Raw genomic sequence first — 13,677 nt, forward strand, 5'->3', positions numbered from 1 at the left:
AACCAAATTTTTCCAATTGCTTATGCAGTGGTGGATTCAGAAACTAGAGATAACTGGAAATGATTTTTGAAGCATTTACACAATGACTTGGACAACTACAAGGTTCATAGTTGAAACTTCATCAGTGACCAACAAAAGGTATGCATTTACACATATTCCCAATTGTTTATGCCGTGGTGGATTCAGAAACTAGAAATAACTGGAAATAGTTTTTGGAGCATTTACACAATGACTTGGACAACTACAAGGTTCATAGTTGAAATTTCATTAGTGACCAACAAAAGGTATGCATTTACACATATTAATTGAACAGGGTCTAATTCCGACTATGCAACAAGTTATGCCTCATCGCTTCTGTGATATGCATATTTAAAATAATTTCACAAAAAGATGGAAGGACAAACAACTCAAAGGGGCATTGTGGAAGTGTAGTCGAGCCACCACAACTCAAGAATTTGATGCTGCAATGTTAAGACTGCAACGGATGAATACTGGAGCATGGGAGTATCTAAACAAGCTTGATCGAAAGCGGTGGAAGAAAATCAGCAAGTAGAACTAGAACAATGGCTGCAACTCAATATTAGTTGCTTTGGACAAAGGAGTTTTTTGGCTTTGGTGTTCTCATTTGGACCTGCACATTTCTGATTGGAGTTTAAAAAATTGTTATCATTTCCTGTGTTAGGGTTCATACGGTTCGAAGAGATTAGAAAAGGAAGAGGATGAACATTAATTTTATTATTCATTTTTCTTATATTTATTTCAACAAATTTCATAATGAATATTTCTATTTTCCACCGTGTCACCTCAATACTCAGGTCACGGAAGGGTAGAATTGACAACAGAATTTTATATTCATGTGTGCAAATGACTCGTTAAAAAATTCAGGAATACATCTATCTACCGTGTGAAAATTCAAATGTACTTTTGTCTATTTTTCCTAAAAAGAATTTGAACATGATAATACAACATAATACTTATTTTAATAATTTGATTTTATATTTGTGAAATTTTTGAAGATATAATTTTGAACAAACTTAGACTTAGTTTGGTAAAACTTTTTGAAGAGATGCACTTTTCAAAAACATAAGAACCTCGTTTCGTGTTTGATAAATCAAAAGCTCATGTGCTTATACTTGCAACTTTTAAAAATTAGGAATACTTTTAATGAGCTATTATTCAGGGTGAATTATCAGTTCTATCCAAAACATTTGTATTCTAACTTTAAGAAGAGATTTTCAAAATTCCAATTAAAACTCATGATGTATAATTGACGATAGAATAACATTAAATCACTTTTATAAACGTTAGTAATACAAATAAAACAATTTAAATATTAGAAACACAAATAAGACTATACCCCAAATATTAGAGACAAACGATGCTTTACTCAATAAATATTCGATGGTGTTTGCATCATCATATGTGAAATTCACAACTAAAAGAAACAATAGCCTTCACAGTTAACATGATTTATCAGCATCTCAACAAAAGTTATATGGCTTGTTGCTTACCTGAAATTAATTGAAGATTAATTTATAAAAAGAATCTAGTGCTTTTAATTTGTACATACATGATGGGTTATATTCATCGTAGCTACAAAAAGTCAAAGTCGCCAAAAGCTATATGGCTTGTTGCTTACCTGAAATTAATTGAAGATGAATTTATAAAAAGAATCTAGTGCTTTTAGTTTGTACATACATGATGGGTTACATTTATAATAGTTACAAAAAGTCAAAGTCGCCACTTTATGCTTGTGTCTAGTTGTCCTCAACCATGTATTACTTTTATAAGTTTAAAAACAGCAAATATACTCTATTCTGAATCATAAATCCATAACAGTATATTAAATAGTATTTGAAGGGAAATTGTTGTCCAACATAAATACATACAATGAAAAGAATAACAAAAAACAGAAACCCATTTGAATGTAGAACTATTTTGAAGATCTAAATTGTTACTTAATCTCATTGCTTACGTTATAAGAGTCCCTTGTAGCCAGCTTATAAACAATTTATTCATAATAACAGATCTCTTCTGCACAAAGTATCTATTCATAATTTAGATTAATTAAAAGCAAATTAGATAAATATTCAATCACCTAAGCTAGTAATAAAGGAAATCATTCAAAATTTAAGAAAACAATTTCTAGTCAAAATAAAAAAAAGTAAGAATTTGACAAATTCTATACGATAAAAACGGTAAAAAGCATGAAATTTAGATATAAAATTGTACATAACTAACCTCTTTGCTCTATATTTTTGTGTGTGTAATCCTCATTGTTCTAAAATTGTCAAAAAAATTCATTACAAACTCACTTAACTGCAAGTTGAACAACTTGGAATCAGAAACATAATATTATTGGAGTCAAAGCTTTTAAAGTCATTACATGATCTCAAATGATATAGCTTTCTAAAGAACTATAAATAATAAACTGCATAGTTTCTCATGATTTGCTACACCTAGTCCTAAACTTAAAATAAAATGACAAACTCAGGGGCAACAAGTAATTTTAAAAAAAGCAAAACATCATGATTTTTCCATTTCTCCTACTACTTAAAAGTGATAGACTTACTTCCACTACAATTATATTGCTAAATCCAAAACCAAAGGCTAGTTATTAACACCAAAAGTTGAGAACAAATTACCATAACAATCACCACCACAAATAGCTTGCAGATTTCCTTCTCAATCAAAACCCTACTAATGAAATTAATCGAGTAAATATTGTTTAATACAACTATTAATCATGTAAAATAATAAGAATTTTCACATTAGTAACATAGAGAAAAAGAGTTCTTATTTCTTGTAAGAAAGAATATTAAAATTGAATGTAATCTTCATTTTCATATTTTCTAATTATAATCATCCTTATCACTTATAAAACTCATACATATTCAAAGGGTTCGTGGTTTGCATTGTAAGCCGTCAATTTACATAAATTTGTTAAAAAAAATTATACGTGTACAACTAAATTTCTGAAAAGCGAAAATAGATTCGATCCCATGAAAAAATCAATGATATATTTGATTCGAAAACATAGCAAGAAAACGGCCCTTTTAAATGAGCTGAGTTTTAATATTTTCAAATTTGTCCACCAAATCCTTAAACAAACTCTAGAAACACTACTACATTTATGTCTTTATATGTAGGCTTAATCTTGCAGTCATCCCCTGAAAAAAGAAAGAATGCAAGGAGGCATGGAGCTTTGACTTTGAAGGAAACAATCCGACAAAAGAAAATGAGAACAATAATAAAATTAGTAGTCACTATAAAAAAACCGCTACTATAGAACAATTTTCTTTGACAACTTAGACTATTAAAAGAACTCAAAAGTTAAATAGATGCACAACAAATGAATGAGTTCTTATAAGTCATTTTAAATTCTTTTTGCATAAAACACACCTTCAAAACCACTGGAAACTAATTAAAAAATTTCATGTAATAGATTAATTTCCCAATGTCTCAATTTAGTAAGTGTAATAGTAGTAGTAGGTACCTCCAATGCAGAAATCTCAAGTTGGAGTTGATGCAGAGGGAGTGTGGATTCTGAAACAGTATCATCTTCAAAAGAGAACTGTGTCATCTTCCCTCTTGAGACCATCATATTAAATTAGAATCTCTTTGATTGGAATGTATCTATTTGACACAAAAGATAAATAATTAATGAAAATCATTTATGAGTTGATCTTTTAAAAAAATCCCAAAAAAAAAAATGGAAGATTGATTTTACAAAAAAAGGTCTATGGATAAAATAACATACTTGATAAGTGTTTCAAGGTGAGCAACCACAATAACATAATAAATGCAATGTAACTTGTCAACTGAATTGAAAATCACAAATATGGCACTTCCAAACTTAAAAAATATCATTCAATAATAAGTGCAATAATAATTTTTCCTTCCTGCAAGACTATTTCTTCTTCTTTTGCTTCTGATTCTCTTTTAGTCACTGAAACAATCACAAAGATTTAGACATGAAATAGATAATTTGATTGAAGAAGGAAAGAGAGAAGAATACAATCCTCAATGGTTGGGTGTGGGAAAGTTTTGGAATTTGAAATCAGAGGTGCGCAAAATAATCATGTATTGGAGATTCTAATTTAGACTAACCTTTGAAGAGTCACCAGCCAACTTCCAACTGCCTCCCCTTCTTCTTCCGCCTTGACCGATCCGTTTCCCCTTCCGCAAGAAGACCTGCAATTGAAGAAGCAGCTGAACTCAAAACTAAACGCTAATCTAAATTAGTGAATTCTGATTATATTAAAAAAGATGGAAATATACATTAACTATAAGTTCTGGCTAATTTCAATTACTGATCCAATAAAGCTATAAACCAATATAAAAAAGAAGAAAAAAAGGACTCCATGTTCAACTAAGTGCTACGGTCAAGAAAAAGGTTTCCCTGCTGGCTTGCTCTTATATTAGTCAGTAATCTATCACTTGAATTATAGTCATGCAATAGTTATTTTGAAATAGAAAAGGCTAAATCTTTTTTAATCCTTTTGTAATTGAAGAAATGAAAATAAAAATATGGCCTAACCTTTGACTCACCGGCCAATTTCTAACTACTGCAGTACTGCCCCTTCTTCTTCTGCCTTGGCCGAATGTTTTCTCCCTCCGCAAGAAGACCTGCAATTGAAGCAGCAACTAAACTCAACCAAACGCTGACTAAATTAGTGAATTCAGATTATATTAAAAAACATATAGTAATATACATTATAAGTTTGGCCAATTTCAATTACTGATCCAATAAAGCTATAAACCAATATGACGAAGAAAAAAAAAAGGCTCTAGTGAACAACTAACTGCTACGGTCAAGATAAAGGCATCCCCTGCTCTAATATTAGTCAGCAATTTATTACTTGAATTATAGTCATGTAATAGTTATTTTCAAATGGAAAAGACTAAATCTTTCTTCTGCTCTTATAATTGAAGAAATGAAAATAAAAATTATCAAATGAATTATTAGAATTAGGAATTCTATGATACTTATGGAAGCTATTTCCATCAGGGTTTAAATGAAAGCAACCATCCAGTTGCAAACTCTTTTAACCTTTACCTTCAGATTGTGAGTAAATTAGGATAAAGAAAGTCACTTTTATCAATATAAGTATGTGGAACCTTTTGCAAATAACAGATTCTGCTCTTTTAAACTCAATTTCACCTCACTTATCTTATGTAGCACAGAGTTGGATATAAAATTTCTTTTATGCATAAAACAAACATCATATAACAACATAGCTTATCATGTTCATCCACTTTATATACTAAAGAAAAACAAAAATAAAACACTAAGAAAAAAAAAGAAAGAAAAAATACTATACTATTGTGAGAAGAACTAATAAAAATTTTGGATGCAATTAATTTAATTATTCTCTCACAAAGAAAAAGTGTTACAACGAAAATTAAGAATGTTTAAAAGTTGTCAAAACAAAAAAATGAGTGAAATATTTCTCATGAATGTTAAATATCTTACCTCTTTAGAATAGTCAAGTACTCCTTAAAGTACCCAAGTACTCCTTAGAGTATCTTATCTCTTTAAGGAATAAAAATCTCAAGAATGCACACATATATATCCTAAATGATAAAAAGAATTAGAGTCATTACAACACAATAAAATGATTTAAAATTATATATATATATATGATGGAGGGAAATGGCTAAACTTTGCCTCAAAGAATCATGTGTAGTAAGTAACTGTTACTCAAACAAACACACTTGCATTTCCTTTAAAAGAGAAAAAAAAAAAAAAAAGGGATAAAACACATGCAAATACATATATACACAGAAAAACATATAGACACCACTACACTTATATCTAATCACTCAATATAGTAACCTAATTTATCACCGGGTGAAACTAAAGCAACCCCATTCTTTTCTATTACTCTGTCCACCAAACATGAAAAATCTGCAAAACACCGGGTAAAATATAAGGGACAGTGACATTTGCTTTAAAATTTAGATATCAAACATTTATTACAGTTAAAAAAAAAAAGAAAAAATTATTACTCAATAAAACAAAAAAAATTAACTGGTCATCATTAAGTGTAATCAAACAACTCATTACCAATCTTCAGCAAATAATTCCACAAAAGAAGATAACAACAGTATAATTAGTAGTCAAAATAATAAAAGTTCTATGAAAGAATTATCTACTTTAACCACTTGAACTATGTCATATACAATTCTGCAAATCTGCAGACATTTTTCGTAAGATCAAGAAATCTTTAAATAAAGTGAATTAATTATAAAGTTAAACATCAAATTTTACGAAACTCAAGTCAGATAGATGCATAAAAAATGATGGAATTTTTAAGCCATTTTAAATTTTCTTTACACAACATAGATTAATTAAAAAACAAATTTCGCAAATTTTCAATCACCTCAGCTAATAATTCTAGATCTGAAATATTTTGTTCCTGCTCCATCAAGCTTCATCTGGAGCAAAAATATGATACAACATTTTTTAGCAACACGACAGAAAAAACATTTAACAATAAATGATCCAAGGAACTCCTAACAATGGCAAGTTTAATTTAATTGTTCTTGAGGTAAAACAAAGTTCCTCATCACAAATATATTATCATTGAACTTTCAAGAGCTTCAGATTCTACAAAAACTTCTACAGATGTAATAAACCATTAAGAATTTTGGAATATTCACAGGTGACTATGCTTACCATGTAAATTGCTCTAGACAAAGGCTTGCTAAGCATACAGTATGCATCAATCGCCCTTGCAGATTGCTCAGCATTGAAATCCCTTTCTTTCAAAACAAATGATAGGATTAAACAAAAATATTAGCTTCTCCTATAACTCATTCAAATACACAAACTTTCAAACGATTCACCAAAGGGTAAAGAGGCAAAGAAAAAAAGTGCAAGGAAAAATATCAAAGTTTATCCTAACAGACCGACCTAAGAATGTGCAAATCAGAATGCAATTTGTTTTGCCAATCTCTATATTTTCCATCCAAATTCACACCATTTATATCATACTTCTTCTCTCCCTGTTTTAAAATTTGGGGGCAAAGAGAAAACACTTCTTAATTTTAATTATTAGCTGAGGAAAAAAAATTATGATAACATAATCATCAATTTAAAAGGTAGCAATCAATCCTATTAGTTCTTGGACATAATCATCAATTTTACATAAATTTTGCTCCAAACATTAGTAGAACTCAATCCATATCATTCACAGAAAAATGACAAATTCAACTCGATCCATTTTGGCCTATGATTAACACCCAAAAGGGAAGGTGTTTTGAGAAAACATATTTTTTAAAAAATAAAATGTAGTTTTGTTGAGTATACCTTGTTTTGTTTAAATGTTTTATGTCTTCAATGCTGATGTTAGTCCTGCATGCCCTCCATTAGGCCTCGACCACTTCCATCCATCAACCAAAGGTCCATTCCTGCCAACTGATCATAAAGCAAGCATCATTAAATTGCAGCTAAATGATAAGCAAAGGTGACAGAATGAATACACAACACCACCACAAGAAAAGTACTTCTCGACAAAATAACCTCTCAGGTTTCAGCAGCAACACGAAGTTCATCTTCTTTAATGAATTTAGTAAAGGATGAATGATCACACACTCACAAGGAATTGCTCGTCACAGACAGTTAATGAGCAAAATGCAAAAAGGTAAAAAAGTTGCCAACTTTGAGGGTACCCAACATCATAAAAAGCAGAATTGGAACCAAATTTATAAAAAATAGAGAGAAATGAAGGATGAGGTATCGATAAAATAGGAGTGTACCGATTACTTGAGTTGGAGAGATGAAGCTTGAGATCTAGGGATGAGAGTTCGATACCGTAGCTCAGCCATTTCCTGAGTTAAGTCCTCTACTTCCTCTTTGTCCTTTAACTTTTTTACTCGCAATTCTTCCTTGTTAGCCTTCAACTCCTGCACATCCGACGGGTTATGAACGAAAGCCGCCAGCGGTGCAGCGACAGCGAATTCAGCATCGCCACGATTTCTGCCCTCATCTCCATCATATCTGAACCCACAAAAAGAATATTAATAATGCTAATAATAAATCCCTCAAAAGCTAAACTGAAACAAAAATTGTGAGTGAAAAGACCTTGAGGAGCATCTTCTGTGTGGTAGAGGCGCTTGAGGATGTCATTTTGAACTCTGATTTCAAATGAAAAAATTGCGCTCAAAATTTGGTGTTCAAATCCTAATTTGAAAGGAAAAGATTGCGCTCAAATTGCTGCAGAAGAGAGTTCTGCTTCATTACCTGAGGGACAATGAGTTCTCAATCCATTGTTTACCCTAATCATCCAATCAGAAGCTAGCATTTCCGTTTTCTTCCCCTAAATGGTGGTTTTGGGATTGCTGCCAAATTAACTCCAACCCATTGGACAAAGATCTTCTCCGATAACCTTCCACCAGGTAAGAAGGTTTTGGCTTTCTGCTGAGGAGCGAAACAAAAGAAAGAAAAGGTTTGTCAGAAACCATCTAACAGTGCTAAATAGTGTGTGGTTTTACTGTTTGGCTAGTTAACCATTATATATTAATAGATAACATTTATACATCACATCACATATTTTAACACTTCACAAGTAAAAATACATAAACACAAAACTATTTTAACCACTTATTAATCAAATAAAAGAAACTACTGAACAACATTAATTCCGAAAAACTGAATAACAAGAGTACCTACATCAGAGAAGAGAGACAACGAAAAATCTAGAGATGTTGATTGGGATAACACCAAACAGGAGGACAGAAAAACTTGACATCCTGTAATATTCTTCGGAAACTTCTATTCTTCAAGTCGAAGATGCCAATGTCACGTGTGGAAGCATGGTCTGTTAATTTCAGGTCTATTAAGTCATCCGTGTAGTAAATTTGATTTCCTTTGCCTAGAAAATTGGTAGGTAACATCTGGACACTGGAATTGAGTCTGATCAAAACTATGAAATTCCCTAAACTATGTAATCTTGACCATGTTTTGGAACCTTTTCTCAATTCATAGATATCAAATTTCTTTGTCTCGAGTTCCTTTTCTGTGCCCCTCAATGTATCAAATTTCCTTACCAACATCAGTATGTTTCCATTGTCACATCCAATCAGATACTTCAGCTTAGAAGCGCATCTGGTAAACCCAATCGGAGGTGCGGCATAGATTCCCCCCATAGTCCCTGATTCTGTGTTTGTATCAAATTCGTATAGCTGGCCATCATAGTCTGCATATATCTTCTCTTTGAAAAATATGACATCTTCGAAGTATATGTTTCTTGTGAAGTCTGACCATCTCTTGTTGTTAGGTTTGTAAAAGGCTAATCTTTGGAGCGGTCCATATATAGCCACCGCCATAAAATCTTTGTTATCATTGTTAGGTGGTGAATTTATGACAACCTTCCAAACTTGGAGCTTGTGCAAACTATCGCGGTCTTGGTTAGAGATTTTGCCCAAAGAATCCCAACAAGTATATTCATCGTTTCCAGGATTATACTCGATTATATTGGGAAAAGTTGACAGTGGAGGAAGATCGAAATGCATATTTGTAAATGGATTTAACATTTGCATCTTACCTTCGGATCTTGTTAGGGTGATCAACCATCCATAACAGGAACCACGGATGAGGATGTCTAGCATCTGCATACCTGGCAGCATGGCATGGTAGACTCCCTTCCCTTCAAGAACCTTGGTCTCAAGTATGTCTTCATCGGCAACAGGTAAATGCATCAGACTGTAGATCTCCTCCTCCTCTTGATCAAAACTAGACTTGAAAGTTTCTTCAGGTAACAGCAACCACGGAATTTCGTTGCTTCCAAGTTTGAGGTTCCATTCCTTGCAAACCAGTCGAAGTGGGATGTGGTCGTCGTAGGAATAGAACCGCTTTGTAATTTCGTTCAACATATCTGGATGGATGTCTGACCATCGATCAGTCTCACCCATGTTTCAGATTTAGGGTATGTCAAGGTACAGGTTCGCTATTTAATCTCAAATTTCAGAAGAGACGAACAAAAAGCCTGTGCAACGCGTGCATGCAGAATCCACAAATTCAGGGAACAAACAACAGTATAGAAAACAATTTAAATCATCAATTTTTTGAATCGAAATGAATAAAAATTTCTTCTAAAAAAAAGCTATACAATCTATAATAACAGTAACATCCAATGTATAATTGCATCCAATTCAGCATTATTAAACACAAATCCAAGGTTGCGAGAACCGAACCAGTCATCAAACCGGTCGAGTAACTGGTTCAATGGTCCAACCGTGGTCGAACCGGTTTCGTTAAATATAAAATAAAATTATTAAAAATATAATATAAATCCAAGGTTCTGAAAACCGAATCGGTCATCAAATCGCTCTAGTTACTGGTTCACTGGTTCATATGTTCAACTGGTTTGACTGTGGTTGACCGAAAAACCGTTTTATAATAAAATAATAAATAAACACACTAAAACATAATTATAATCTAATATAAACTTTAAAATATCATCCAAATTAAAAATAATACATAAACTAGAATGTTATAATCTCATTCAAATACAAACTCAAAAATCAAATAACAAAAACAACCAACCAAACATAAAATGCCAACATTCAAGTTTGTCATCAATCATCAAAATCCGCCATAACTTGCTGCAGTGTTGTTTCGTTGATATCATCAACTACTTGGACCATAAAAATTAAGTGGTGTAGCATAACATATACTACTACTACCACCACCACCACCACTTTAATCTAAATTAGCATCAATATCTTCTATAAATATACAATTAGATTTAATTTTTATTGTGTAAATATGACTACTACTCTACCAGCAACAACATATAACTTGTGAGAAAAGAAAACAAGAGATGAAAGTATCTATTATCTCTGAGGTCCCTCTCAAAACCGTTTATTATTAGTACTAGACTCATCAACCAACCCCTTTGATCTTACTACTCTTCATTCCCTGTATTGTAAGCAAACCCCACCACCATCATTATTATCATCATGTAATACATCATGGCTCGTCATTATTAATTAATTGCCTCCAAATCAAGCTTCTTTCTAATACCTCTATATATAAATTAATCCCTCACTTATCTAAACCCTTGTGGCTTGCGAGACTTGTTTGTGGATATGCCTAACAAAACAACCAGAGGAGATCAGAGGCCATGCAAAGCTTCATGTGTTTTCTTTCTTTCTTTCTTTCTTTTTTTGTCGTGAATTTTCTGTTTGTGGAATAAAGTGTGTTAGATATCAAGCTTGTGATTTATCTATGCTTACATCATTATAGCTTCATCAAGATGTACCACCACGCTTGCAATGAAATGAAAAGCTTTTATGAATGCCAAGAATGAAATGAATTGAGTAGGTTTAACGTGACAGGTTTAACATGGCAGGAGTAGGTTTATCATGGGAGGTTTTCATCTTCCAATCAATGAACAATTTATTAAATCAACAACAAAACACAATATAACAATCAAAAGGTCAAGAACAACACCAAAGCAATAATTTATCAAATTAACAAGTTAATAAGATCAATTAAAACTGAAAATCAAAATAACAAGAACAATTAAAAATTTAAACTACAGCAAACCAACAAAATAAGAACTAGAAGAACATACTAATCATGAAAACAACAATCAAATAAAACAATAACTGAATAATTAATACAAGAAAGAACAAGAAGAAGGAAAAAAATACCCTAGGATGGAGCAGTCCTGAAATTCAAACAGTACAGGGAGAGGGAGGAGCTTTAAGACGCGACGGAGATGGCTGAACAACGGCAGAACGGTGGCTGAAAGGCGGCGGAACAGAGGCTGAACAGAAGGCTAAGCAACTCGAACAAGGGCAGAACAAGGGTTGGCCAAAAAGGGCAGAACAAGGCTCGGCCAAAAAACAGAGGCAGAAGCTTGACCAAAAAGGAGGCGGATGCACGGCGAACAACGGTGACGTTAAGCCAAAGCTGTAGCAATGCGGACGGCGGCGGTGGCTGGACGTTGAAGAACGGCGACCAGAAGGGGCTGCTTCGGTGCTTCCTCCAAGCTGCGTTTGAGTTCTCTTCTCTGCGTTCTTCAGTGTGTTCGTTCAGAGGCCAGAGAGAGGGAAGTGAGGGAGTGAGGGAGGAGCTCGATGATAGGAAGGAGGAGAGTGGCTGAGTCAGACCGTGAGAGAGGAGAGTGGCCGAGTCAGACCGTGAGAGAGGAGAGGCCAAGAGGGTGCTGCGTTTTCCGTTTTGGTTAAGGGTTAGGGTTCCTCTAACCAATGGCGCCGTTTTAAATTTTAAGCAAATTTCAGAAAACCGGCCGGGTTCCGGTTCGATTCAACCGACCGGTTCGACTATCCAACAGCTATTTCTGAATTTTCCGGTTTTGGTACATAACCGATTCGCTTTTTACATCGGTCCCCGGTTCGACTGGCCGGTTCAAAACGGTTTTCAGAACATTAAATCTTTTAAAATTTAAATTCAATCGTTCATATAATAATAAGATTTAAATTTTCATAACCAACCCACTAACTAAACTATATCACATCTCATCATTAAAATTCTATAATCAAATTCAAACATCAAAATTTAGAACAAAAAAAATCATGGCATAAAATACTATATCCAGTTATCCACATTCAATCAACATTTAACAGTCACCAACAATGTCAATAATTACTTAATTAGACAAAATTCGCTCAATTAATGTCAAATTACTAATTAAAATTAGCTATGAACCAATCTCAGCAGCAATATTTTTTTCAAGATGTGCAAAACAAACCATCCCCTGCCCCATGAAAATCCTAAAAAAAAGAGATTTACCAATAATTGACCAACTTCTATTTTAACATTCAGCTCCAGAAACGCAATAGGAACCTGCCTTCCAACAAATTCATCAGCAACAACACAGTAAGCTGAAAAACGACAATGCAGCATTTCAAATCACTCAAACACAATGAGAATTTCACCCTAACAATCATCTAAGCAAAAATGCATAAATATATACACAAAATTGAATCAGAGAAAAACAGATCTAGAGAGAAAAAGAGAGGAACCGACTGGAGCAATTATTGACGAGGAAGTTGAAGGTGTTGTTGTCGCAGTCGTAGGTGAACTTCTTGTTGGAGGAAGGAAGCTTCTGGAGGCACTGGAACGACGGTGAGGAGAACAGGCACGTTTGCGACGGCGAGGAGAACAGGGCTGAGTAGACATTCGCGACGTCGAGTAACAGAAACGTTCGGCGGCAACGGTGGCACCCTCGGGCTCGACGACGACGATGACAGATCTGGGCTTGACGAACTTCTGGCGACGACGAGGAGGATAGGTCCGGACTTGACGGTACCCTTGGGCTTGACGACGCAAGGAGGAAAGAATACCTTCGAGAAGCAAGGATGGCAATCACTGGTTGTCACCGCCGAGAATGGTGGGGACTGATGGTGGCTGAAAAGCTTTGATGATTTTGCTCTGATAGGGTTAGGGTTGGTCAATTTGAGGCTTTGTGCGTTTTGTGGAAGATTGAAGGGTTAGGGTTTAGGGTGTTCTCATTTTGGGCTGAACATTGGGTTTTTTTTTCTGTTGGGACTAAAACGGCGCCGTTTTAATGTTGATTATAGAATTTTAAAAATCTGGCCGGTTCAACTGGTTCACCAGTTAACCACCAATTCGATTGATTTTTTGACCGGTGTTTTGCAGCACGGTTTTAGACGTCAACTGGACCAGTCAAATGACCG

The 13,677-nt window shown here is 33.8% G+C and overlaps 1 protein-coding gene across 41 annotated transcripts; it reads right to left on the reverse strand.

Moving 5' to 3' along the window:
• Positions 1-1,458: 1,458 nt before the first annotated feature.
• Positions 1,459-13,586, reverse strand: LOC107491114 (putative F-box protein At5g55150). 41 transcript variants are annotated; one of them, XM_052262146.1, is made up of 15 exons: positions 13,007-13,581; positions 12,770-12,861; positions 8,678-9,992; positions 8,249-8,425; positions 8,090-8,142; positions 7,765-8,005; positions 7,316-7,423; positions 6,683-6,768; positions 6,387-6,441; positions 4,552-4,629; positions 4,111-4,194; positions 3,497-3,636; positions 2,646-2,700; positions 2,242-2,319; positions 1,459-1,639 (listed from the first exon to the last, which is right to left on the reverse strand). In XM_052262146.1, exon 3 carries the CDS (start codon positions 9,916-9,918, stop codon positions 8,704-8,706), a length of 1,215 nt encoding a protein of 404 aa, XP_052118106.1. In that variant the 5' UTR covers positions 9,919-9,992; positions 12,770-12,861; positions 13,007-13,581; the 3' UTR covers positions 1,459-1,639; positions 2,242-2,319; positions 2,646-2,700; positions 3,497-3,636; positions 4,111-4,194; positions 4,552-4,629; positions 6,387-6,441; positions 6,683-6,768; positions 7,316-7,423; positions 7,765-8,005; positions 8,090-8,142; positions 8,249-8,425; positions 8,678-8,703. The 41 variants fall into 41 exon arrangements, 37 of the variants coding, with proteins under 37 accessions (XP_052118106.1, XP_052118098.1, XP_052118103.1 ...); XM_052262138.1 differs by lacking the exon at positions 2,646-2,700; XM_052262143.1 differs by lacking the exon at positions 2,646-2,700 and having other exon boundaries at positions 1,459-1,817.
• Positions 13,587-13,677: the final 91 nt, after the last annotated feature.

The sequence above is a fragment of the Arachis duranensis genome, chromosome 5 (assembly GCF_000817695.3).
Source record: "Arachis duranensis cultivar V14167 chromosome 5, aradu.V14167.gnm2.J7QH, whole genome shotgun sequence".
NCBI lineage: Eukaryota > Viridiplantae > Streptophyta > Magnoliopsida > Fabales > Fabaceae > Arachis > Arachis duranensis.